General features: G+C 43.5%; 1 protein-coding gene across 7 annotated transcripts in view; it reads right to left on the bottom strand.

The window, feature by feature from the left end:
* Window positions 1–23679, bottom strand: part of DAB2IP (DAB2 interacting protein) — a 344050-nt gene that overhangs the window by 219088 nt on the left and 101283 nt on the right. For all 7 annotated transcript variants that reach the window (XR_004371910.2, XM_032767534.2, XM_032767539.2 and 4 more), the window contains exon 2: window positions 5780–5883. Coding sequence is in view for 6 of the 7 variants with exons in the window: in XM_032767534.2 (XP_032623425.1) it covers window positions 5780–5883 (104 nt within the window). In the remaining variant the exon portion in view is untranslated. The remainder of the gene's footprint in view (window positions 1–5779; window positions 5884–23679) is intronic.

Here is a 23679-nt window from a genome sequence, read left to right as displayed (position 1 = left end):
GCTCTACGTGGACACCCTGAGGAAAAAACCCGACCAGGGCAAGGCCATCGAGGTGACCAGCAAGTGGGACTCCAGCAACCACTTCCTCCCCGTGGGCAGCTTCATCTGCTTCGCCGACTGGCAGTTCATACACCGCGCCCGGCTAAACTGCATCCCGCTCAATGGAGCTATCCGTCACGGAAACCGGGACAAGCGCTGCAGAAAGTGCGGGTACACCCTGGAGACCCTGCCCCACGTCCTGTGCAGCTGCAAGCCCCACGCCAGAGCCTGGCAGCTGCGCCACAACGCCATCCAGGACCGCCTAGTGAAGGCCATCGCCCCACACCTCGGTGAGATTGCAGTCAACCGCACCATCCCCGGCACCGACAGCCCGCTGCGCCCGGACATCGTCGTCATCACGGACGAGGAGCAGAAAAAGATCATCCTCGTCGACGTGACGATCTCGTTCGAGAACAGGACCCCGGCGTTCCGCGAAGCCCGAGCCGCAAACTCGAAAAATACGCCCCTTGACTGACACCTTGCGGGCAAAGGGCTACGAGGTCTACACCGACAGCCCTGATTCGTCGGGGCGCTAGGCGCCTGGGACCCCTGGAACGAACGTGTACTTAGGGCCTGTGGGGTGGGCCGTCGCTATGCGCGACTCATGAGACGTTTGATGGTCTCGGACACTATCCGGTGGTCTAGAGACATTTACATTGAACACATCACCGGCCACCGCCAATACCAGGAGTGAGCCGATTGTGGCTTCACGCACCCACGGGGGGGAGGGGAAAACCCTTACAAACCCCCTACTAAACTATATCCCCTGAGTCCTGAACCCACCGATCTGGATTCCACCACGTGAGGGTCACCCTGTCCCCATTACCCGGCCCGCTTACTCATACTCATGACTGTGTGTAACCCACTATATGAGCGATGTACCCTCACTGCTCCCCTACTATATCCTGACTCCACCCACCGTGCACCCCGCATTGGGGACATTACAGACTGTATGTATTATATTCTGAACCATAACCAAATACCAGCACCCCCCCCATACTCTGTGTGTTGCCCCCGATGACTAATGACTGACACGCCAAACTCTTTGTATCATCTTTATTTAAATATTTTCACACCCCTCATTATTTGCCATTAATTATGTAGAACAGTACTTTACGGAACACATAAAAAGACAAGGTCCAGGATTCCGAGAGCTTACGACTTCCCCGCCCCCAGAGAACCAGGATACGCAGGCCAGCAGTACAGTGCAGGGATACAGTGGGCAAGGGAAATAATGTAGGTGGCTTTGCAAGTAGTAGGTTTTAAAAAAATAATTTGAAAGAAGGGAGGGATACAATAAATGGCCTAAGGAGATGAAGACAAAGGGAGCAATTAGCAGAGAGGATGCAGAGAAGCATATGGAGAGAAGTGGCATGTAGAAAAAGATAAAAGAAGAGCTGTAGATGGGGCAGAGTCATGCAGAGCCTTGAAGGGAAGGACGATGAGCATGAGCGTAAGGACATGCAGATGGAAGCAGAATTTCTGCATAGGCGTTCTGCTCCCAGTGGGCTCATTCCCCCTTCACGTGAGCTCATCTTCCTGGTGTGACAATACGCTATCTTTACTGCGCCCAATGAGTGCTACAAATCAAGGATTAGGGCTTCAACTGGGGTAGAAGCAGTAGGAGCAGCAACAAAAGGTTCTGTTTGCTTCCAGTGTAACAAGCAATAAAAGATTGAAAGAGAACCACAGCATACGGAATCAGCAGAATCCTCTTTGAATTTCCCCAGGACTTTCCTATGAGGCCTCTGCAGCGCTGCAGGGATTTATGGTTAAGCCATTTTGCACAATACCCAAAGTCTAAAAAGTTATTTAGAAGTCCAGCATCAGACAAAATTAGGCTCTATTCCTAATAAGAGATCAGCTCAGCAAATTGAGAACTTCCCGCACAAGAAAAAAAAAGAGTTTAGATGGGGCAGCCTGGTGGTTACTGATTTTGCTTCAGATTTTAAGAACACTGGCATAAGTTAGTTGGTGTCTAAGGTTATGTTTAGGCTGCAAACTAGGAAGTGCAGCAAACGTAGACAAATCCAAGTTAGCTTTGATCTACTAGCCCCACCCTCCCAGGACCTGGGTACATACTTGTGTGGCCAACACCCAAATGGCTTCACTGCTATTATTATTCAAGCTAGCTTTGATCTAGTTAGAGCCAAGCTAGCTGAGGTATGTCTACAGGTGCTGTAATCACACCTCCTATGTACAGTGGAGACATAGCCTGAGATTCCTTTAGCTCTGTTTACTTGTTCCAATGTATTCATGACCTACAGAAATGACTGGCTGGTTTAGATATAGGACTTGTATTTGTGTGAGCTCCTCCAGAGAGGAGGAGGTTTTACACTCTGGATTCAGGGCTATGTACAGATCAGTTGCTGAGGCAGTACAACTCTAAAGAGATTAGAATCAATTAGTTTAAATTTGGTATTATAAGTCTGGAACTTTATCTCAGTTTTTTGTTGTTGTTTTGAGGCTCTCTTGGCCATTTAGAAGATAGATACTTTGTAAATGTATCAGAGACGTGGCTGTGTTAGTTTGGATCTGTAAAAGCAGCAAAGAGTCCTGTGGCACCTTATAGACTAACAGACGTTTTGGAGCATGAGCTTTCGTGGGTGAATACCCACTTCCCCAGATGCATGTAAGTGGAAATTTTTTTATAAGTTTGATAAACTTGAGGAATTTGCAGCAGCTGAACTCAGTTATAGACAGATGAAATATAAATGACTTTCATGGTGCCACTGGAGTTAACATGCATTGCTTTGGAGTATTTGCTACTGCTGTATGTGAATACACAACTAAATAATGCACGTCACCGTGTCTTATACAGTTTGCAAATACGCACAACATTGCACACATGCATGAATACTCCTGTTCCCTTACTGAATGCCTGTCATCTGACAGGAGGATCTTAAAAGAGCTTTACAACTGTTCTCCCCATTATTCTCATTTCAGTGTCAGAGGACCTAACACAATGAGGTTAAGGGACTGGCCCAAAAGTTACAGAGCAAGTCAGTGGCAATGCTAAGAAAGTGAACCCAGTTCTCCTGATTCCTGGTCGCTGCTTTTAACACCACGCCTTACTCCCAGGAGTAATTAGTTTATGAATAGCACAGTACAGATGAACATGGCCACATATATTTATGTACTAACATGTATAATGACTCTAGAGTATGCAGACCCAAAAAGGTCCACATGCGCTCACACAGCTAGGACAAACATGTTCAAAATGGACTCCCTAGACATACAGCTACCAGTGCAGCACAGAATCACAGAAATGTAGGACTGGAAGAGACCTCAAGAAGTCCAGTCACCTGCACTGAGGCAGGACCAAGTAAACCTAGACCAACCTGACGGTGTTTTTCTAAGCTGTTCTTCAAAGCCTCCAATGATGGAGATTCCGTAACTTTCCTTAGAAGCCTATTCCTGAGCTTAACTAGCTTTAGAATTGGAAAGCTTTTCCTAATATCTAACCTAAATCTCCACTATTGCAGGTTAAGCCTACCTTCACTGCACATGGAGAACAATTGAAGGGCATCCTCTTTACAACACTCTGTAACATATTGGAAGAGTATCATCAGGATCCCCTCAGTCTTCTTTTCTCAAGACTAAACTTCCCCATATTTTAAACCTTTTCTCAGAGGTCAGGTTTTCTAAACTTCTGATCAACTGGAGAATCCAGAGGAGAGCAACAAAAGTTATCCACATCTTTCCTAACGTGTGGTGCCAGAATTGGACACAGTGTTCCAGCAGAGGCTCAACCTGTGTCACAGAGTGGGACAATTATCTCCTGTGTCTTACATATGACACACTTGTTAATATACCCCAGCAAGATATTGACCATTTTTACAACTGCGTCACATTGTTGACTCATTCAATTTGTGATCCACTATAAACACCAGATCCTTTGCAGCAGTATGATCACCTGACCACCTATACCCCATTTTGTAGTTGTACATTTGATTTTTGCCTTCGAAAGTGAAGTACTTTGTATTTGTCTTTATTGACTTTCATCTTGTTAAGTTCAGACCAATTCCCTAATTTGTCAAGGTAATTTTCAGTTCTAATTTTCTCCTCCAAAGTGCTTGCAACTCCTCCCAGCTAAGCATCATCTAAATTTTTTTACAAGCATACTCTCCATTCCATTATATTGAATAGTACTAGACCCAGGATTGACACCTGCAAAATCCACTAGTTATGCCATCCCAGTTTGACAGCAAATCATTGGTAACTATCCTGAGTAAGGTCTTTCACTCAGTTGTGCCCCCAATCTTATAGTAGTTTCACCCAGACCACATTTCCCTAGTTTGCTTATGAGAATGTCATGTGGGAATGTGTCAAAAGCCTGACTAAAAATCAAGGTATTTCACATCTACTGCTTCCCACCATTCACTTGGCCAGGAACCTGTCAAACGAAATTATGTTGGGTTGGCATGATTTGTTCTTCACAAATCCATGCTGGCTACTCTTTTTAACCTTATTATCCTCTTGGTGCTTACAAACTGATTGTTTCATAGTTTGTTCCAGTATCTTTCCAGATATTGAAGTTAGATTGATTAGTCTATAATTCTCTGGGTCCCCTTTCTTCCCCTTCTTAAAGGGAGGTACTATGTTTATCCTTCTCCAGTCCTCTAGGACCTCACCTCTCCTCCAGGAATTCTCAAACATAATTGCTATGAATCAGCGGGGATTTCTGAAGGTGAGCTGGGTGTGCTCGCATTTTTGAGATTGTACCCATTGTATTTCCTTTGAAATTCTGGCCCTGCATATCTGGGCTAACCATGTCCTTCCCCCGCATACAATCTGAGTATGTGTGGGGGCACAGCGAAAATGCATAAACATACTGTGCAAGTCAGCTCCGAGAGTACAGGCCTGTGTGCTGCTTTATTATCTGGGCACAATACACACCCCACTCCTGAAAGTGTGCTCCTTGAAGTGCCTCGGACAGTGCACAGATCTGGTGCATCAGTCTCTAGCTAGTTACACTTTAAGCTTACACCTTCTGCAGAGAGCTGCCAAGAGATTTTCCTCGTAAATTACTGCTATTGAAGGTTACTCTGAAGATCTTGGTGCCCTCAATTGATTATGAATCCTGCACTCGCCAACATACACCATTTCATTAGCTACAGATGGGGCCAGGAGGAGGATACTTAAAAAAAAAAAAAATAGCTTCTCTTGAATCATTACAGCCTAGTTTTAAAAGTTTATTTTGCTTCCACTGTTGTTCCTCCTATTTGTCAACAGAGTGTGTTTCTGACCCATGTAATTATTGGGCTTTTATATTATTCTTTCAGAAAGCCCATCCTGTAGGCAGAACATAATGCAATCTGTTTAGAACACATACAAAAAAGAAACGTACTGAGTGTTATGGAGAAGAGCTGACTCAGTTGGGGCAAGGAGGGGAGCAGTAACAAATACCTTTATGCAAATTCTAACAGAGGAAATGAAGATCTCAGATCTGATCTTCAAAGCAAGGCCAAGAGTCTGCACTTCCACAGAAGTCACTAGGAAACAGCATACAAATCTAAAGACAGTCTCCGGTTTAAATTAAAATCTCAGAAGATTACTGAGAAGGGCTTTACAGCTGCGTATTCTAATAGTAGCTACTAGCATCTGCATCTTCATGTAAAAATAAGCAATCGAAGATTTCCATACCCGGCCCTCTCATCTCTAAGCATGAACAGCGACAGATACCCTCTCTTCTTGGTCAAACCCCAGAGAGGTAATTAAGGTGGCGAGAGACATTTACCGTGACACGGAATGGCGTTGTGGCGGTGGGCTCCATGCTGGGATTTTTCTCCATTACCCCACTGGGCATGCTGCGCCGCTGCCCAGCCCTCTCTGGGGGGGACTCTGCAAAGGGCACAAAAGACAAAGGACAATTAAAAACACACACCCAATGCCAGAGCAGCAGAAGGACAGAAGCAGGCCACCTCAGGTGCAGCTTTCTTCTTTGAGATAAACTTGCAAATGAGCTGACTTAAGCCCATTCTAACCACTCATTTCTCTCAGTCACCAAGGTGCATAGTTAAACAGCAGGACTTTTCTGCTTATAACAATTGGCATTTCCTATAGAAACTTCCATTTCAGGATCTCGAAGTGCCTTCTCTACGTTCATTAAACTCCAGAACAGTCCTGTGAGGGAGCCATCATCATTTACCCATCTGCAGGATGGGAACAAAAGGAAATGCACAGCAGCTAAATACAAACTATATACAAATCAGCGATGCATGCACATGCAGCTTTGACACTCCTAAGGCAGAAAGCAAGCCTGCGCTTCAGGCTAAAGTATAGAACTGAAAATCAGCACTTCCCACTTCCTTCAGTGACTTGCTTTGTGACTGGGAACAGAAAAGTTACTTGGCCTCACTAAACCTCCTGATGTCTTAAATATGCAAGGAGGGAGAGGGGAGAAGCAGGGAGTGATGAGGCTAAATTCATGAGTGTCTATAAAGCGCTTGGGGAATCTCAGAGGGAAGGCTACAGATTAGGGCACCAAGTTAGTATTAAAATGTGTATTTTCAGTTAAATGCACGAGCCATAACCCAAAAGCACAGTGGGATGCAAGGAAGTGGCCATATTATCAGAGTGCCACACGACGGGGCTGATTCCTAATCTGCCCTTCTCTTTAACCTGCAGATCTTGCAGCACTCTGACAGCCTGATTAGTGGAGCCGTGCAAGAAACCCATGAGACAACACATCAGCTCCATTTTACAGATCAAGAAACTAGCATAAAAGGGACCTGCCTGAGATCATACAGGCAGCCTGAGCACAGAACCCAAACATCCCAACTCCACTGTCTTCGTCATGGACAACGGCCTCCCCTTCTTTCTGCACATCTACTCAGACAGGTGTCGTACCGCTAGCAGGACAGAGCCTCCTCTTCAAATCTACTCAGTGCTTCAGCTGCCAGGGAACAGCAGGGAGCTCCCAGGCTGCCCCTGGGCGAGGTGACAGTCACACCTCCAATTGCAGAGATATCAGAGGGGTAGCCGTGTTAGTCTGGATCTGTAAAAGCAGCAGAGTCCTGTGGCACCTTATAGACTAACAGACGTATTGGAGCATGAGCTTTCATGGGTGAATACCCACTTCGTCGGATGCATGCAGAGATGACATTGTCTAGTGCCTCTCAAATAAAGGTCCATTGGGTACTGAATAGCATAAGGGAGCGGAGGCTAAGCTGGAAGCTCAGACTTCCTGTTTTATTAGGACCTAGAATCTCCAGGGCTCTGATTTATTCATGTCCTTTGGGGGGCTTGTAACATCTATTAGCCCGATTATCGTTACAGAACCACTTAACATCCTTTGTGTGATTCTGCTAATCAATATTACTGGCCTGGAGAAAACCCCAGTTCTTCACCACTTTTGAAAGAGAAGAGGATCTCAACAAGCTATTGTGGCATTTACTAAACACCGGATCCATGCAAAAACAAGTAAATTTCAGAATGGTACAGAAAACCAGTTCCCCCCCAGTCCCCCAACATTAGATAGACTAAAGAAACTAATCATGGTGCTTAAACATTTGTGAATATTGTTCTAATATCTTAACAAGCAACATGTCTGCTCACCAATATGACGACATTGCTGAGACCATGGTTGGGAACAACAGGTAGCTTAAAGAAAAGTACTTGCTGCAAAGGCAAATTACAGGGTATACTGTGTTATGGGGAGGGCTTTGCTAATTAGCATGCAAAGAAATTTAAAGCTGAGACAACCTATACTTTTCAATGTCTGAAAAAATGTGCCTGAAAAATAACTAGTGTAACTTAGAAGTGCTTTGTTTGCCAATTCTTAGCCTTTACTACACCTGTGATCTGCAATTTGCTGCAATCAGGTCTTGGCAAGGGCTCAGCCTTAGCAAGGATCCTCTCCTTGCTTTTGCCATAGGCAGCCATCAGCTGGGATCCGTGAGAAATGACTAACGGCCGTAATTCCAGTGGGCGCTCGCTGAGTCGCATATTAAACTATTGCAAGGAGACGGATTGTTTTTCCCCTCCTGAATTGGGTAAAATGCCTGATGGGTGACATCTCCATTGGCGTGGGTGCCCATATGCAGCTCCTGAGCTTTGGCCATGTAACCTGCGCCTCCAGCCAAAATCCCAGAAGCAGCTAATTCGCTGCTCTCAGAACCTGTAGCCAAGGCTTCCAATTAGCTATCTGCCGTCATTGCAGAATGCTGCCTCTTGCTTCTCAAGGAAGCAATCAAGTCTTTCGGTGTTATCCCCTTTTGCACGAAAGCTCTTACATGATTCCTTTGATCAGACTCCTTTTTTGGATTGTCATAAAGAAGCCACTTGATTATAGTGGTTTCCAAAGCGGGTTCAAGATGACATGGAAATGAAGAGGCTGATTTGCATTTTTAATGATCAGAACTATGAACAGGCAGATTAATGATTCTTCTCATGTACATGGCTGGAGACAGAGCAGGACGACTAAACTGAAAACAGCAGTAAGAAATCCCTTGCCCTCTTCTCCCCCTCAGGCTGCTATTCCAATGCAGAGCCAAACACCCCCAGAGCCTATAGCTCAAACGGATAGCACCAGTTGCTCTTTGTAAGTGTCACAACACTTTTGACTTGCACCATGGTGGCTTTTCAGATCAAGCTGCACAATTGTCTCCCTTTTTCTTTATAGCCCGACTGCTTCATCTTCTAAACGCACAGTCTGAGGAGCAAAGGAAGCAGATCAGAGATGGGCCAAGACCACTGTGTCTGGATCTGGGGTAAGCTGAAACAAGGACTAGAGTTTGGAGCCAGATTTGTTTGCACTGAAGTCTCATGAGCTGTTCTCACAAGATCTTACCCCAAGATTTCAGTCACATACAATCCAAAACCACTTCCATCTTCTGATCTAAGCCCAGAACCAAAACATACAGATGGGTTAGGATCACACTATTTTCCAGTTCCAATTTCAAGTTTGCAGCCAAGTTTCCAGTTTTGAAGCAGTATGAACACTGTTTGTATCACAGCAAATGCAAAGGGTTGGGTACCCCCTGGATCTCAGTGAAGAGGCTAATTACAGCAATGGGAGGGAGGGGTTTTGTTGGGAGGAGATAATCACCCCCATCCCTGACAGATTAGGATCCTTGTTACTGTCAGAAGATTACAGCCAAACCAATTGTATGTGATGGAGAGGAGCAACAAATGACCATTTGGATTTGCCCCTTTCCCCTCTCCCATCCCCAGTGCTAGCCCAAGGGCTATGGATCAGGAAAGGCTTGCGTGTTTCTTACCCACCCAGACCATGATGTTTGGCAGAGATATTCCGTCTACCCATAAATGAGCCACTGTCACCAGCACCTGTCCATACAAAGTGCATGGTTACATTTGCCTCCCTGTCTAAGAGGTAGACAGGCAGGCTCTAGGAGGCCAGAGTCCATCTTTGACTTTACCTCTCTCCTTGTTACTTCTACTGAAAGTTCCTTCTACTGTGTCTGCTTATCTGGAAATGGAATAGCCCTTAGGGATGGCCTGGGTACTAGTGACTTGACTTGTGAGGGGGCGGGGGGGAAGCAGTTCTGTTATTCCTTTCTGTAGGAGTGAAGCACACAAGACAAAGGAGGACTCTTGGGTCCTAGTCTCAGCTCTGTCACAGACTCACGGGGTAACCCTGGACCTTTAAGCACTCTGTTGCTCAGGTTCCCAGTCTGTGAAATAGGCTTACTACTTGCCCATCTCAGAGCAATGTTTTGAGGCTTCATTAATTAAAGTTTGTAAATCGTTTTAGGTCCTAAAATGAAAGATTCTGTGGAAGAGGCGTGTGTTATTACAGGCAGCTAGTGACATTTACAGAAGTACTTAGTATTATCAAATGCCACCCGCTCCTCACCAGCTACTGAGTTTCTATGTAAGTTGGATATCATCCTTCAGCTCGTAGAAATACTTGGATTATACCTTCATTTGACCATTTATTGGCTCTAGATCCGAGGTGATTTGGGGGATTAGACACACAGTATCTCGGGACACTATTGGCTGTCCAAAAGTGTTCAGCATGTTATTAACTTAAAACCTCCAAATCTCTCCTTTATGACACGCATGCCCTGAGAAATCACTGAAGTAACAGTCTACAAAGGAGGATTATATGCGCAGGCAAACTGGATCTGAAAGACGATTCCTTAGGTGTAACGGGTAAAGCCACATTATCATAGAGCAGAGATGCCAGTGGGCAGACATGGATAGCAAAGAAAGCAATGGCTTTCATGTTTACTCATGTTTTCACCAACCTTCCTTGGACTATCCAGATTAAAGAGGCTGGGAAGCATGTGAATGAGCAGCAAGCAGATTTTTTGCACTTGCTGTTGGGAAGTTGGGTCAGACCTAACAAACAGCATTGCTGTTCCCTTAAAACCCCTTAGATGTATCAGAAAAGGGATAAAAATCACAGGGGCGAAAGTGAATTTTGTTGCTACCCTAATTCAGATTATTCATTTAATTTCCTTTTCGTCACTGATGGCCTGCCTTCTTTTTTCTGCTTGTTTCTCACCTCAAACGGTGATAGCTAGACCACTTGACTCATCAGTTTCACTTCTACTGCATCTTATGCAAAAACATGCTCCTTTTGCTGTCACCTTACACTCCCTCTCCCTCACCTCCCTCTCAGTCCACCTGTGACATCTGGTCATAAACCTATACTGTCAACTCTATGGGTCAGAGCCTGAGCCTTGACTGGGGCTATGTGCCACTGTAATTATAGAGCAGTGATAACGTCATAGTTAAGGCAGATATAAATAGACAAAACTTTCTGGTTCTCCTACATTCTCCATTAGCACAAGGCTGTGATGTGCTTTGCTTTGCAACACTGTCAGGGAAGCTAATCTAAAACAAAACTAAACTTCCTTAAAATTTATAAAAAACTGTCTGGAAAACATTTATCCCAGGTTATTAAATATATATATAAAGAAAATGATCTGCTTCCCCTGTGTATGAAACTTTTTTAAGCAGTGGAGGTAGGAACATTTACTGTCAAGCCAAGTTTACTACTGACAGTATTAGGATGATGCTAATTAATATAATAATAATTAAAAAAAATTACTTAGCACTTCATAAACATTAATTAATTTAGGATCGTCAGGCACATGCCTACTTCTGAAGATTATTTCTAGACTGTAACAAATGGATTTGATTTGTTAACTAATCCCTGGTGTTTGAATTAGAACGTTAACTAATCCTCATCACAGTTTTTATATCCCCAATTTTCAGATGGAGAACAAACCATGCAGCAGGTTAGCGATTTCCCCAAGGCTTACAGGAAGTCAGCAGCAGAACTGACTGTGTCAGCAGCTCTGGGGTCCCAGGCTCATGCTCAGCCCATTCAAGACAGCTGCTTACTTAACTGTAATTCAAATTACCCAGATACTCTCAAATCAAAACAGCACACGTAACACATGGCACCAATATTAATACTGTTCACTTTCCACTTGACAAGTCTTATTTTACAGTAGCATCACCTGTTCCTGTAGATCACAACTAGTCCAAGAAGAGGTCATCAGAATTACTCTCACTGTTAGGAATGAAATTTACTGACTACTGCTACTTCCTCAAGTGTAACATTCTCAGTTCACTTCCCTGAAAGCCCCATATAATTCATGCTGAACAAGTTTCCAGGAGCCAGCTGATGGAAGAGGCAAACCGTGAGAACAAAGGAAAAACTGGAATTACTAACCGACAAGCAGAGACTTCTGGCAAGTTCTTGCTTGGACTTTCTGATATGAAACTGTTCTGACTTCAAACGAGAAAGGGAGGCACAAAATCTGAATGCACGCCTGTAAAGTTAGCAATAGGAATAATCTCTCAACTCACCAGAAAGGAAACAGTGCTCGTTAGCAACCTCTATGCCATGACACTCCGAACAAGTCAGGAATAAGAGGAGATGCAGAGATGATGACTTCATCATCTTCTACAGGAAGAAAGTGAAATATGACTGGAATGCTCACTGGAGAGGCACAGCATGAGGTAGGGAGCGGAGAGATGTCTTTGCCAGGACTCTAATGCTGAAGTGCTTTAAGGAATGGAGACTTTAGAGGATAATAAAACTCCAGAAGGTCATCTGGAAATACGGAAGAACTACTCGACTCCATTAGGACTGGAAATGGACATGGGAAATACAGTCTATGCAATGCTCATGAAAGAGTTAAATACCCTCTTGCCCTTTGGATATGATCAGCCAATGAAAGTTTGTTATGGTCACCTGATGCATCATTTTGTCCCCTTGGCAGAATGTTTTGATACTCCATAACTTGCTTTGTAGACTTAAAGGGGTGGAGTTTCTGTGAAACCAGAGGGAACTGGAATTACCTGTCTCTTGTTCATGCTGTTTAATTACACTCAGTTAAATTAATCTCATCACCTTAATGAACTCACATGTTTTTCTTCAACTAATTTCTGCACCATTCAATGACTCTTTAACCCAACCACAACAGGAGAGAGGAGGCAGCACATGCAGAAAGAACTGATATATTCAGAGTGGCTCAGATAACCATTTGTTGGTTGAAAGGGACCCCTTAAAGATGTGTCTAGTATCGGTGTGATCCTGAATAAGAATCTACCAGTTGAAGAGGGGCTGGGTTTCCCAGAGAGCTTTAAGGGGCCCCATGACTCCAGATGAGAGGTGCAACCTGGGGGTATGATGGATGTTAAAGATCTAGCTAAGAAGGGTTGTTAGGGCAGTAGAAGAAAGACGCATGAGAAGTTTTTAAATGGACAGAATGTCCTGGGATGAAGATGGAAATGAGTATGTATGTGTTGGGTCAACTCTCTCCTTCAAGATTCGGGAATAATTTCATATGGGAGGCAGAGACGCACAAAATGTCTTAACTCTAATGGATAAGAATCAACTAAGAGCTCATGAAGGATTTCAAAACACGCTGTTATCAAGATCTGCCTGTTTCAATCATGATTTCTAAACTGGATATTCCAGGACTAGAAATACTGTACGGATGCAAGGTGAGCTTCCTTGCCCGACCCCCTAGAGATCTACAAGTTGAACCCTTAATTGGGCAGTAATATCGATTTTTATATAAAATGGTTGAAAATCATTGTAGTTTAGATCAGTTAAGGACTCCCCTTGAAAATTAGATTTAGCTGAAGTTGCTGCTAATGAACATCCAGAATGGATATTCCCAGGGATAACTAAAGCCTTTCCTAGAAAGTTCACTGTCACTTTTTAATATTAGAATAAAATTATTTCTTTTTCCCCCCTCTGGGCATTGTAAGATGTAAAATGGCCTTTTGTAAAGCACAAGGAGCTCAGAGCCTATAATCTTGTCTCTCTCTTCTATGCTGCAGTTGGCATCTCACTCCCAGTTCACTGAATGCCTCACCAAGAGGTTTAGTCTTTCACGTTCTGAAAATATAGTGAAAGGACGAGAACAATCAATGATGCATTTTGCAGCACTATGCCTTTTAAAAAAGTGCACCTTTCACATAACCATTCCAATAGGACAACAAGAACGAAGTCGGGCCATTGTCTGACAGCCTCACTTATAAGGACACTCAGCCAATTATTGTTACAGGGAACTGAAGTAACACTGCCCCGCACACCTAGTGCCTTGGGCAGGTTCACAGATCTGACTGGGTACTCAGCTGGTGTCCCTTACCTTGGTATCTGAGGTACCAAGATACCAGCTGAAGACAAGGAAAGATCTGTGTAGTATACAATACTCCGTATGCTGGTGTGATATTGGTATTTGTCTCTCAATTCTAGTCACATAGCTGAGGTAGGCAAGGTTTCTGCTCAGTAATCTTGACAACTAGCTACCCCTCTACTCTAATATCACCAAGCAGAAGAGCTGTTTTCACTCACAACTAATGCAGATTCTTATAGGCAGCCTACAGTTGGGACCTGCTTGCCTTATTTCTCCTCCTTTGCTGGGCACTGGCTGTCCCATTTTGGCAGCGAGTTCATTCCTACCTGGTTTTGTGAAGCCCAGCACCCTACCCAAGTGTTAATGCTACGAATACCTGCTATCACCCAAAGGAGGGCAAAGGGACCGGTGCTATGACACTGCAATAATTCATCTGTCACACAAGAGGGAGCTAAAACTTCTTTGCTAACTGACGCAAGAACACAGCAACCGCTAGCGCAAGAACGCAACAAAAAATTCCAACAGAGCGCGGGCGGACAAGTGGCTGTGGGGCAGACATCAGCAAACAGGAGACAGCACTGTATTAGGAGAGAGAATGGATATAAAAACACATTGGCTTTGGGAGTTCCTTAGAATTTTATTGATACCTATTTGTTTTGTGTTCTAGTTTGCATTTGGCATGTTATTACTGAAAAGCTTCACAAAAGCCAGGCTCTCTCACTCTCAAAGACTGTTACTAACCTTTCTGTAACTGTTGTTCTGCAAGGTGCATTGCACATGTCCATTCCATGTGAGGTGTGTGCGCACCCTATGCCTTTCTGTAACTGTTGTTCTGCAAGGTGCATTGCACATGTCCATTCCATGTGAGGTGTGTGCGCACCCTATGCACAGTTGCTGGAATTTTTTCCTTCAGTGGTACCCGCTGAGTCTACTCTAACACCCTCTAGTGCCACACACTCATGATGCCATATAAGGAGACTGTCTGACTACGCACATTCTCAGTTCCTTCTTGCCGGCTAACTCCAACAAAGGGGTAGTGGGTCATGGAATGGATATGAGCAATACATCTCGAAGAACAACAGTTACAGGAAGTTAATAACTCTCTTTTCTGCTTCAAGTGCTTGCACATGTCCATTCCACATTCGGTGCCTCCCAAGCAATACCCTAGGAGGTGGTCTTGGAGTTCATGAACATGTGGATTGCAACACTCCCCTACCAAATCCTGCATCATCCCTAGTTTGTTGGGTGATGGCATAGTGGGAAGAAAAAGTATGCACTGACGACCAGGTCACCACTCTGCAAATGTTCTGGATTGGGACCTGCCCAGGAACACTGCTGAGAAAGTTTGTACTCTTGTAGAACGGCAGGTGGCGTGACACCCATCTGCTCATAGCACGTGCGAATTCAGGAAGTGATCTGGGATGAAATTCTCTGAGCCGAAACAGGTTGGCCTTTCATCCTATCTGCTACTGCCACAAAGAGCTGTGTGGATTTACAGAACAGCTTGACCCTTTCTATATAGAAAGCTAGGGCATGCCTAACATCCCGCATGTGGAAACACTGCTCTTCCCTATTTAGGGTGACCAGACAGCAAATGTGAAAAATTGGGAAAAGGGGTGGAGGGTAATAGGAGCCTATATAAAACCCAAAAATCTGGTCACGCTATCCCTATTCTTGTGTGGTTTTGGGAAGAAAACTGGCAGGAAAATAGCCTGCTTACTACGAAACTGCAACACCACCTTTGGGAAGAACATAGGGTGGGGCGAAGTTGTACCTTGTCCTTAAAGAACACCACAGGAGGGGTCCTGATGTAAGGGCACTGATTTCTGAAACCCTCCTAGCCTAGGTAATCCCTACCAGAAAAGCAAGGCAGAGGGCATGATTCCAGAGGTTGAAGTCCCATAGGTGAAATGGGTTCCAGGATCTGTAGGTATAGCCTTTCTAAGCCCTTGAGGAAGCAAATGGCCATTTCTTGTGAAAAAAGGAACTGACCATTCCCTGGAGAGTGGAAGGCTGAATTGGCCACTAGGTGCACTTCAATTGATGAGATAGCTAGGCCTTCCTGTTTCACATGAAGCAGATACTCTAGCACAGTCCGGAGTGGTGACCTAGTGGATGAGAGGCCTTGATTGGGTGACCAAATGGAGAAACATTTCCACTTGGCGAGGTAGGTAGCTCTAGTAAATGGTTTCCTACTGCAAGGGAAAAGAAAGGGATGGAGAAACAGCAAGAACCACTGGGAATTGCCTGCCAAAGCAGGAGCAGTAGTTCCAGGTCAGTACGAAGGAACTGAGAGGGTCCGGGGTTGGCCGGTCCCCTTATATCACACCATAAGCATGTGGCACCAGGAGGTGCTAGAGCTCATCCAACAGCTACCACTGAGGGGAAAACTTCCGGTGACTGCATATGCGGGGTGTGCACACCCCTAACACGGAATGGACATGTGCAAGCACTTGAAGCAGCAGCTAAGCTATGCTAAGGTTAAAAAGGGGACTCATGACATCCTGTTGCAATGTCCTTCCCATCCCCTGAGGATCTCTCTCCCTGCCCACTGCCACTCAGGGTTGGGAATACAGCCTAGTCATGGCTGTGCTGCACCAGTGATGACCTCATACCGACTAGGATGATGGCCCAAGAGGAAGCACTCCCTCGCTTACTGGTGTTTAATGATAGCCATTTGAGGGAAGATTCCACTCTCACCTGAAGCCAATGTGAGTTTTGAAACTTAATTTAATACGAGGAAGATCAGATACCTGTGTGTCAGGGAAGAATACTCCATGGGGCGAGGAGGAGGAGGAGAGGGAAAAGAGAAACGAGACAGAGTTGGGACTTTAGGCAGGGCCAAGCAGTAGGAGATCGGAAACCTACAGCTTCATTTCCCCAAAATGGGGGAAACAGATCTGAGTGTAAGAGAAAGACACAGCCCCCAGCCCAGTCCCCAGCGTCAGAACTGCACCAGGGAAAGAGAATGTTGGAGACACCAAAAAATAAAGTAATATGCAAACTGGACTGGTTCAACAGCCATCAATATGAAAAAAAACAACACAAAACGGTTACTTACCAATTCTGTAACTGTTGGTCTACAAGATGCAGTTGCAGAGATGCTTTCCACTCTGATTCAGCTAGAGCAGAATACACATCCACAACTACTTGAGAAGAACTCTGCTTTTACACTGCCTCGTGTTTTTAAGCTATGTAGATTAGAGGTGTTTTACTCTTTATTTCTCAGTCTCCAAAGCAAAATATGTATATTTATCTTGCTCTGATGCGGTGCCTAGAGAACAAATTCAGCTTCTCCTAGCAGTATATCATCAAAAGCCATTTCCCCAGGGTAACACTGAAATGGGAATGAAGCACAGCTTTAAAAAATACATCAGAACAAGATGAAATTCAAGCTTGGTCGGGGTCTAAACAGGGCAGACTGCTAATATTCTGGTTGAACTGGAAGGGGCGATAAAGTAAAGTGAAATATCAGCCCTCTCCTATGTGATGATAAAGACAAGCTACATGGAGTTTGGAGAATAAGAAGTCAGCTCTGGGGAAGATTTAAATTAGATTCATCCATCACTCTTAACATCTCAGTAAAGATTTAAAATTGGTAACGTGATGCTTTCTCAAAGCACTTAACTAGCACAACTACGTGTTCACAAATACAAGACAAGACAAAGAAGGAGCATTTATGCTAGCTACAATCCGTGGCTGCATACAGAGACATTACGGTCATCAGCTCTACTCCATGCATGTACTATCGGGAACAGGGTACTAAAAACGTAAGTGTCTTCCACTGGAGCTGACAAGGAATCCCTGTGAGCTGAAGTAGTAGCATGGCTTGTATCCTCTGAAGGCTGCAGTCTCATACACTTTAGAAGTGTATATGGCAGTAGTGGCATATATATATACACTAGTCAGACAGTGACAGAGTCTGAATGCTTATCCAGCCTTTATCTATAAATTAGCCAAGCATTGTAACACAGTGGCCGGGGGATGAAATATTAGCCATCCTCATGTGTGACAAAACTGCTCTCTAGGGGCTGCAGTATGGCTGACACTGAAGTCTACTGATTCATTACAACCGTTGGAGTTGACTGATTGAGCTTGAAATCTCACAAGATTTCAAGGATGAACCATTGTTTAGTATTTTGGCTACTCACTTCCAACCTGAGCTGCAACTAGCGAGTACAGAGACCAGTGGAAAACTAAACAGATAATGGAAGAACAGGGAGGTGCGAATTATCAATTTTTTTCAAATTTATAACAGGTCCAGGATTTTGTTTCAGGTGGAAGTTCAGGCTAGTGCTTACTTCAACTTCTCTCTAGCTCTTATTCATTGTTAAAGCCACTGGGTCATCCCCGCTCCCTCCCTCCCTCCCCCACTCCCCCAGGATCCTAGACACTCAGCACATTAAGGAGAAGGCAGTTTGTAAGGTGCTTGCATTAAGTGTTATAAAGTCTGCTTTTACAACTGATCCTCTGTGCGGGGACAATTCTGCTGAGTTTAGGTGTCACCTTGGAGACCCCAATGAGATTGGAGATGCAAAAAAAACCCAAAGACGATGATTCTCATCGGTCTCTGGTAAGTGTCCCCCAGCTCTGAAACAGCTGGTTCAGAAAAGTTTACTACTGAGAGGTTCAGGCAGTTTGTTTCTTTGTTTTGTACCTGATGTAATAGCAAGAGAGAAACAGGAACCTTTGCATGGTTTAATTACTGGCCCATTTTTTGCTGTCATGTCCTGCTACTGCTATAGCAGGTGTGCACTGGCAAAATGTAAAATAAATAAATATATGCATATTTGACAAGCGGGATTCATCAGATTTAGTTTTCAAATGGCAAAGAAACAGATGTTCGATTGACAGCACTTCATTAGAGAAATAAATGAGGTCACATACATATCTCTGTTCATATCCATCTGCACAATAGACCAAACATGAAGATTTGAAGCTCACATAGTATATGCAGCTTTAATAATAGCTGCAAACCTCTAATTCCCAGAGCTAGCTAGGCCAGGTCAGACGACAAACTTTAGTGTACTTCTGGAAAACTGGAGAACAGGATGTAATAATGGACACTTAGGATACAATCCGATTTGATTTGCTTGGTGGAGAATAGCTAATTCCACAGAGCAGGGCATTCATACTCTTCTTCGGCAACTGCAAGAGACAACTTAAAGTCTTTTCCATGGAATTTTCTAAAACAGAACACACACGTGATTGAAAATGTTCTTTCTACAGTTGCACTCACAGGAGGTGAGTGTAATAACTGAAAGGAATTAGCCAAATATTTTGCTGGTTTTTTGAGTTTGTTTACGCCAGGTGTTTAACAGCACTTTGCTTATAGCTGCTTTCAGTGGTTTCCCTTGCATACACAGTCAATCAGTTTCTTCCTTAATGAGAAGACCCTCATCAACAAAAGGAGACCAGAAACCACTTCTCTCCTCCCACCCACTACCCCCTCTTTTTTTTGAAGTAAATTATTAAACAAACAAACAAAAGAAAAAAGGAGCATGCATGCACCAGGAAATAGTATTTATAGGATGTTCAGCCAGAGACTGGAATATTTCAATTGTTACATATGCTCATACACATACTTGGGGACAGTGCATGTATCTAACATGAGTTACCTATGTGCAGTTCAGCTGTGCACTCAAACAGCTGCCTCATTCCACCCCAGAGGTGGCTCCATTTTAGTTATAGACTGATTCCCATAACTATGTAGGTACCAAATCCCTTCTCCTATTGCGTACATTGATATATATTCTGTGAGTTGAATTCTCCCCCATTATGCTGTGGTAAACGTCTGTCCCAAATCTGGACCTTAGCGTACAAAATCTGGGTGCTTACTGTGAACCTCCCCAAGCTTATACCCAGCTTGGATCTTATTTCGCTGCCACCAGATAGTATTGAGGCTACTATCAGCCTGGGTTCCCCAAATTCCTTGGGGGGACCCCCTCTCTGGCCTCCCCAACTTTCCCTGGGAGGACCCCCAAGACCCAGACCCCTGGGTCTCCCTATCTCAAACGGGAAAACAAGTTCCTCCCCCTTGTCTCCTCGTTATCTGCTCCCCCGCTTCCCTCCCTGGGTGAGCCTGGGCGATGCAGTACTTAACTCCTTGAAGGCAAAACAAAGAGGGTAATCACCCTCCCCCTGAGGCGATGCCTTCAAACCTAGTAAAGCTAACATAAAGAGATTTTCCACCCCTCCTTCCTGTAGCCTCACCAGAGAAAAACCAAAAACCTCAACCAGGTTTTAAAAAGAACTTTATATAAAGAGAAAGAAAATACAGAAAAATATCATCACTGCATTAAGATGTCAATACAGGCTCTTGGCTTATAAGAAAATAGGAATAAACAGTCTGATTTAAAAGATAGCCCAATTAAACCAGTCCAGCAAATCAACACCCATGTAAATACAAATCAAAGCACATCACAGCCGATTACTTTGGTTCCTTTGTACTCACACTTGATAGTAGAATATTTGAGAGAAGATGGAGTTAGAAGAAAAGCTTGTTTACTCACAGCCGAGGAAAACAAAAAAGACACAGAACAAAGCCAAAAACCTCCAGAGGTTCCCACCCTTACTTTTAAAAGTCCGGTTTCCTGATTGGTCCTCTGGTCAGGTGTTCGGTTCCCTTTGTAAACCCTTTACAGTAAAAGAAAATTAACCCTTACCTTACCTATCTACTTATGACATATGCAGAGGAGGGTCTATCAGAAAGCTCCTCAGTCCTATGTTGTCTGATCTTGGGATAAAATTGAAAAGCTGAGAAACAGCATTAGCTTAATCTGTGGAAGATGGGATGTGACTCAGCAGAGCCCCATTATGCCTCTCTCTGCACCTGCTCCAGGAGTGTTTCTGCTTCATAAAGTGCTTGTCTAAGTATCTTTAGAAAAATTGTCTAGGTTACATGGAAAACTGAACATTCTAGTTACAAGCAACTCAGAGATTAAGGCCAGCAGAGACAGTTAGATCATCTAGTCTGACCTCTACTATACCACAAATATCACCCAGTTATTCCATGTACTGAGCCCAGTTACTTGTGTTTGACAAAAGTCTAATTTTTAGGGCGGTCAAGTGATTAAAAAAGAATTGTGATTAATCGCACTGTTAAACAATAGAATAACCTTCATTTAAATATTTTTGATGTTTTCTACAATTTTCAAATATATTGATTTCAATTACAACACAGAATACAAAGTGTAGTCCTCACTTTATAGTTATTTTTTATCAAATATTTGCATTGTAAAAAAAAACCAAACCAAAAAACATTTTTCAATTCACCTAAAACACAAGTACTGTAGTGCAACCTCTTCATTATAAAAGTTGAACGTAGAATTATGTACAAAAATAACTTCATCAAAAACAAAAACAACGTAAAATTTTAGAGCAGTGTTTTTCAAACTTTGGGTTACTGGGTCACAACATGTCAGGCACAGCGTTGTCGTTCTGGTCAGCACCGCCAAACAGGACGTTAAAAGTCCTGTCGGCGGTGCTGCCCAGTGAGGCAAGCTTGTGCTTCCCTGTTTCAACACCACGCTGCGCCCGAGCACCGGCTCTGCACTCCCATTGGCCATTTTTACAGTGCAAATATTTGTAATAAATAATAAAGTGAGCACTGTACACTTTGTATTCTGTGTTGTAATTGACATCAATATATTTAAAAATGTAGAAAAACATCCAAAATATTTAACAAACGTCAGTTGGTACTGTATTGTTTAACACTGTGATTAAAACTGCGATTAAATCACAATTCATTTTTTAAATCGCAATTCATTTTTTTTAGTTAATCGTGCAAGTTAACTGTAATTAAAATCAACAGTCCTAATAATTTCTATTTGCTAAAACAACGGCAAGATTGGCTTCAAGTTTTGATCTGAAGACCTCAAGAGACGGGAAACCCACCACTTCTCTGTTAAGTTTGTTCCAATGGTTATTCACTCTCACTGTTAAAAAATGTGCATCTTATTTTTATATGCAATTTGTCTTGCTTCAGCTTCCTGCCATTCATTCTTCTTATGCCTTTCTCTGCTAAGTTGAAGAGTCCTTTTTTACCCAGTACATTGTAATCAAGTCACCTCTCCATCTTCTTATAGATAAACTAAACAAATTGAACTACGTAAGTCTCTCACTGTAAGGCATTGTCTCCATCTAGTAATGGATCCATACCATTGCTAAGACTGTTTCCCTTAAACATACTTTCAAATTTTTTATTTGTCCTTAGCCCTTCCTGCCATGAATTTTTCCCTGATGTATCTCGTTTCCATTATCAATTTTCTACACTTCATAGCAAATTTATAATGGCTGCCATTTATTTCCCCTTTTCTGTATATTTGTTCTTCTCACACATACACCTTTTTCTGTGCTAAGAAAGTTCACACCAACAAAATTACAGTTTTCTTAGAGTTTCTTTCCCTTTCTGAAATCAGAATCCTATTTGTCACATGGATCATTACTCCTACAGCAATGGAACTCTGATTACACAGATAAATGACAATTTGGGGTTTGGTGGAGGGTTTATAGAGAGATATACAGAGGGTGGCTTCAGGTACTACCACAACAGATCATCCATTGTCAGTTGCCTCCTGTTTTTGGAAAAATCCATCTGTTTCAAACAGGCATAACATACACAGGAAGCTAGGACTATCACTTTGGACCTTCAGCTCCCCAAAACACACAGCTCTTTCTCTTGAGCTAGGAGTAATAGCAGGTCTCTTATTTTCACTGTGAGCCAACCACTAGAGGGCAACATCCCCCACTCCTGGTCACTAAGACAGTAGCATTTCCACTTTCCAAGTCACAACGGGATTGCCTTGCCTGACTAGGCTCCTAGTCACTCACGATCTGCCTTACATCCTCTGGTGCTTAAAACAGAGAGCATCATCTCAACATAAGAAAACATTTGTCCTACTTTCTATTTCAACAATCAGGGCTTTAACGGTATTAGGAAGTGTAACTTCTATTTATTTATTTGAAGGTGCTATTTAAAAAAAAGCAGGAGGTGGAAGAACGCCAACATGGAAAGGAGCCCTCCATGGAGTCACGATATATGACACCACAGCAGAAAGCAGGACAAACAGTTCAGTTGTGCTAATGCAAGGCAGAGTATCATCAGTAGCAGAAATCAAAGGGCACTGCTAATCTGAAAACAAATTAAAATGGCATCCTCAGGTACCCTGTTTATCTCCTTTCCAGGACTCTGGACTAAATGTGCCCAGTCAGTAACCAAAACATATGACTGACTGTTCTACCTGAAAGTCCACAAACTCAACCTGGGATCTGAGTGTCAAAGGCTCTTAACCTTCTCTCTCATTCACCACCAATTCTGGCAGAGAATGTTGGAACCTGAGTTCCAACCATACAATCCCATTTGGTCTTCATTAGAGCTGAGGGCAGAACTTGAAGTCTGTGTAGCTGCATGGATGGAAATGAGAACAGAACTTGGCCCTGCGGAATGAGACTTAGTTAATTACTACTGATGAGATGCCAGGTAGATCAGAACCCTGCCTTCTTTCCTCTAGCTCTGCAGTACTAACAGGAGTAAGAGATAGTAGAAACTTACTGTACTTTTATCTCCATGAGGCAACAAACAACACTCTGAAAACACATATGAGAATGCCGTTTTTAGACCATCCCTTTTCAGAATAGAACCACACTTCAAGCAGCAAAGATCCTGTTCTCATGTGAAGATCCCTAGTGGCAATGAAAGAGGAGAAAGAAAATACAGGTGAGCACAAATGTCTCTAAATAAAACATTTCCCCAGAGAAATAATTAGTGGTATGCCAACAAAGAGCATACAATGCGCACCATTAAAACCATCCCCGCCAGCATTTGCCTGTAGTAATCACGGTATCTTTGTGTACTTCTGTTGTAAGCATAAGTCCCAGTTCTGAACCTTAGCGTCCAAAATGTGGGTGCCTGCATGAACCCTCCAAGCTTAATTACCAGCTTAGATCTGATATCACTGCCACCAGACAGGAATTCCAGTGCCTGCCTCACTCTGGTCTCCCCAAAACCTTCCCTGGGGGACCCCAAGACTCAGATGCCCTGAGTCCCACAACAAAGGGAAATAAC

Source organism: Chelonoidis abingdonii, chromosome 24, assembly GCF_003597395.2.
Source record: "Chelonoidis abingdonii isolate Lonesome George chromosome 24, CheloAbing_2.0, whole genome shotgun sequence".
Lineage (NCBI taxonomy): Eukaryota > Metazoa > Chordata > Testudines > Testudinidae > Chelonoidis > Chelonoidis abingdonii.
The sequence above is the reverse complement of the archived record's forward strand: the minus strand, read 5'-3'. Positions and strand labels throughout refer to the sequence as shown.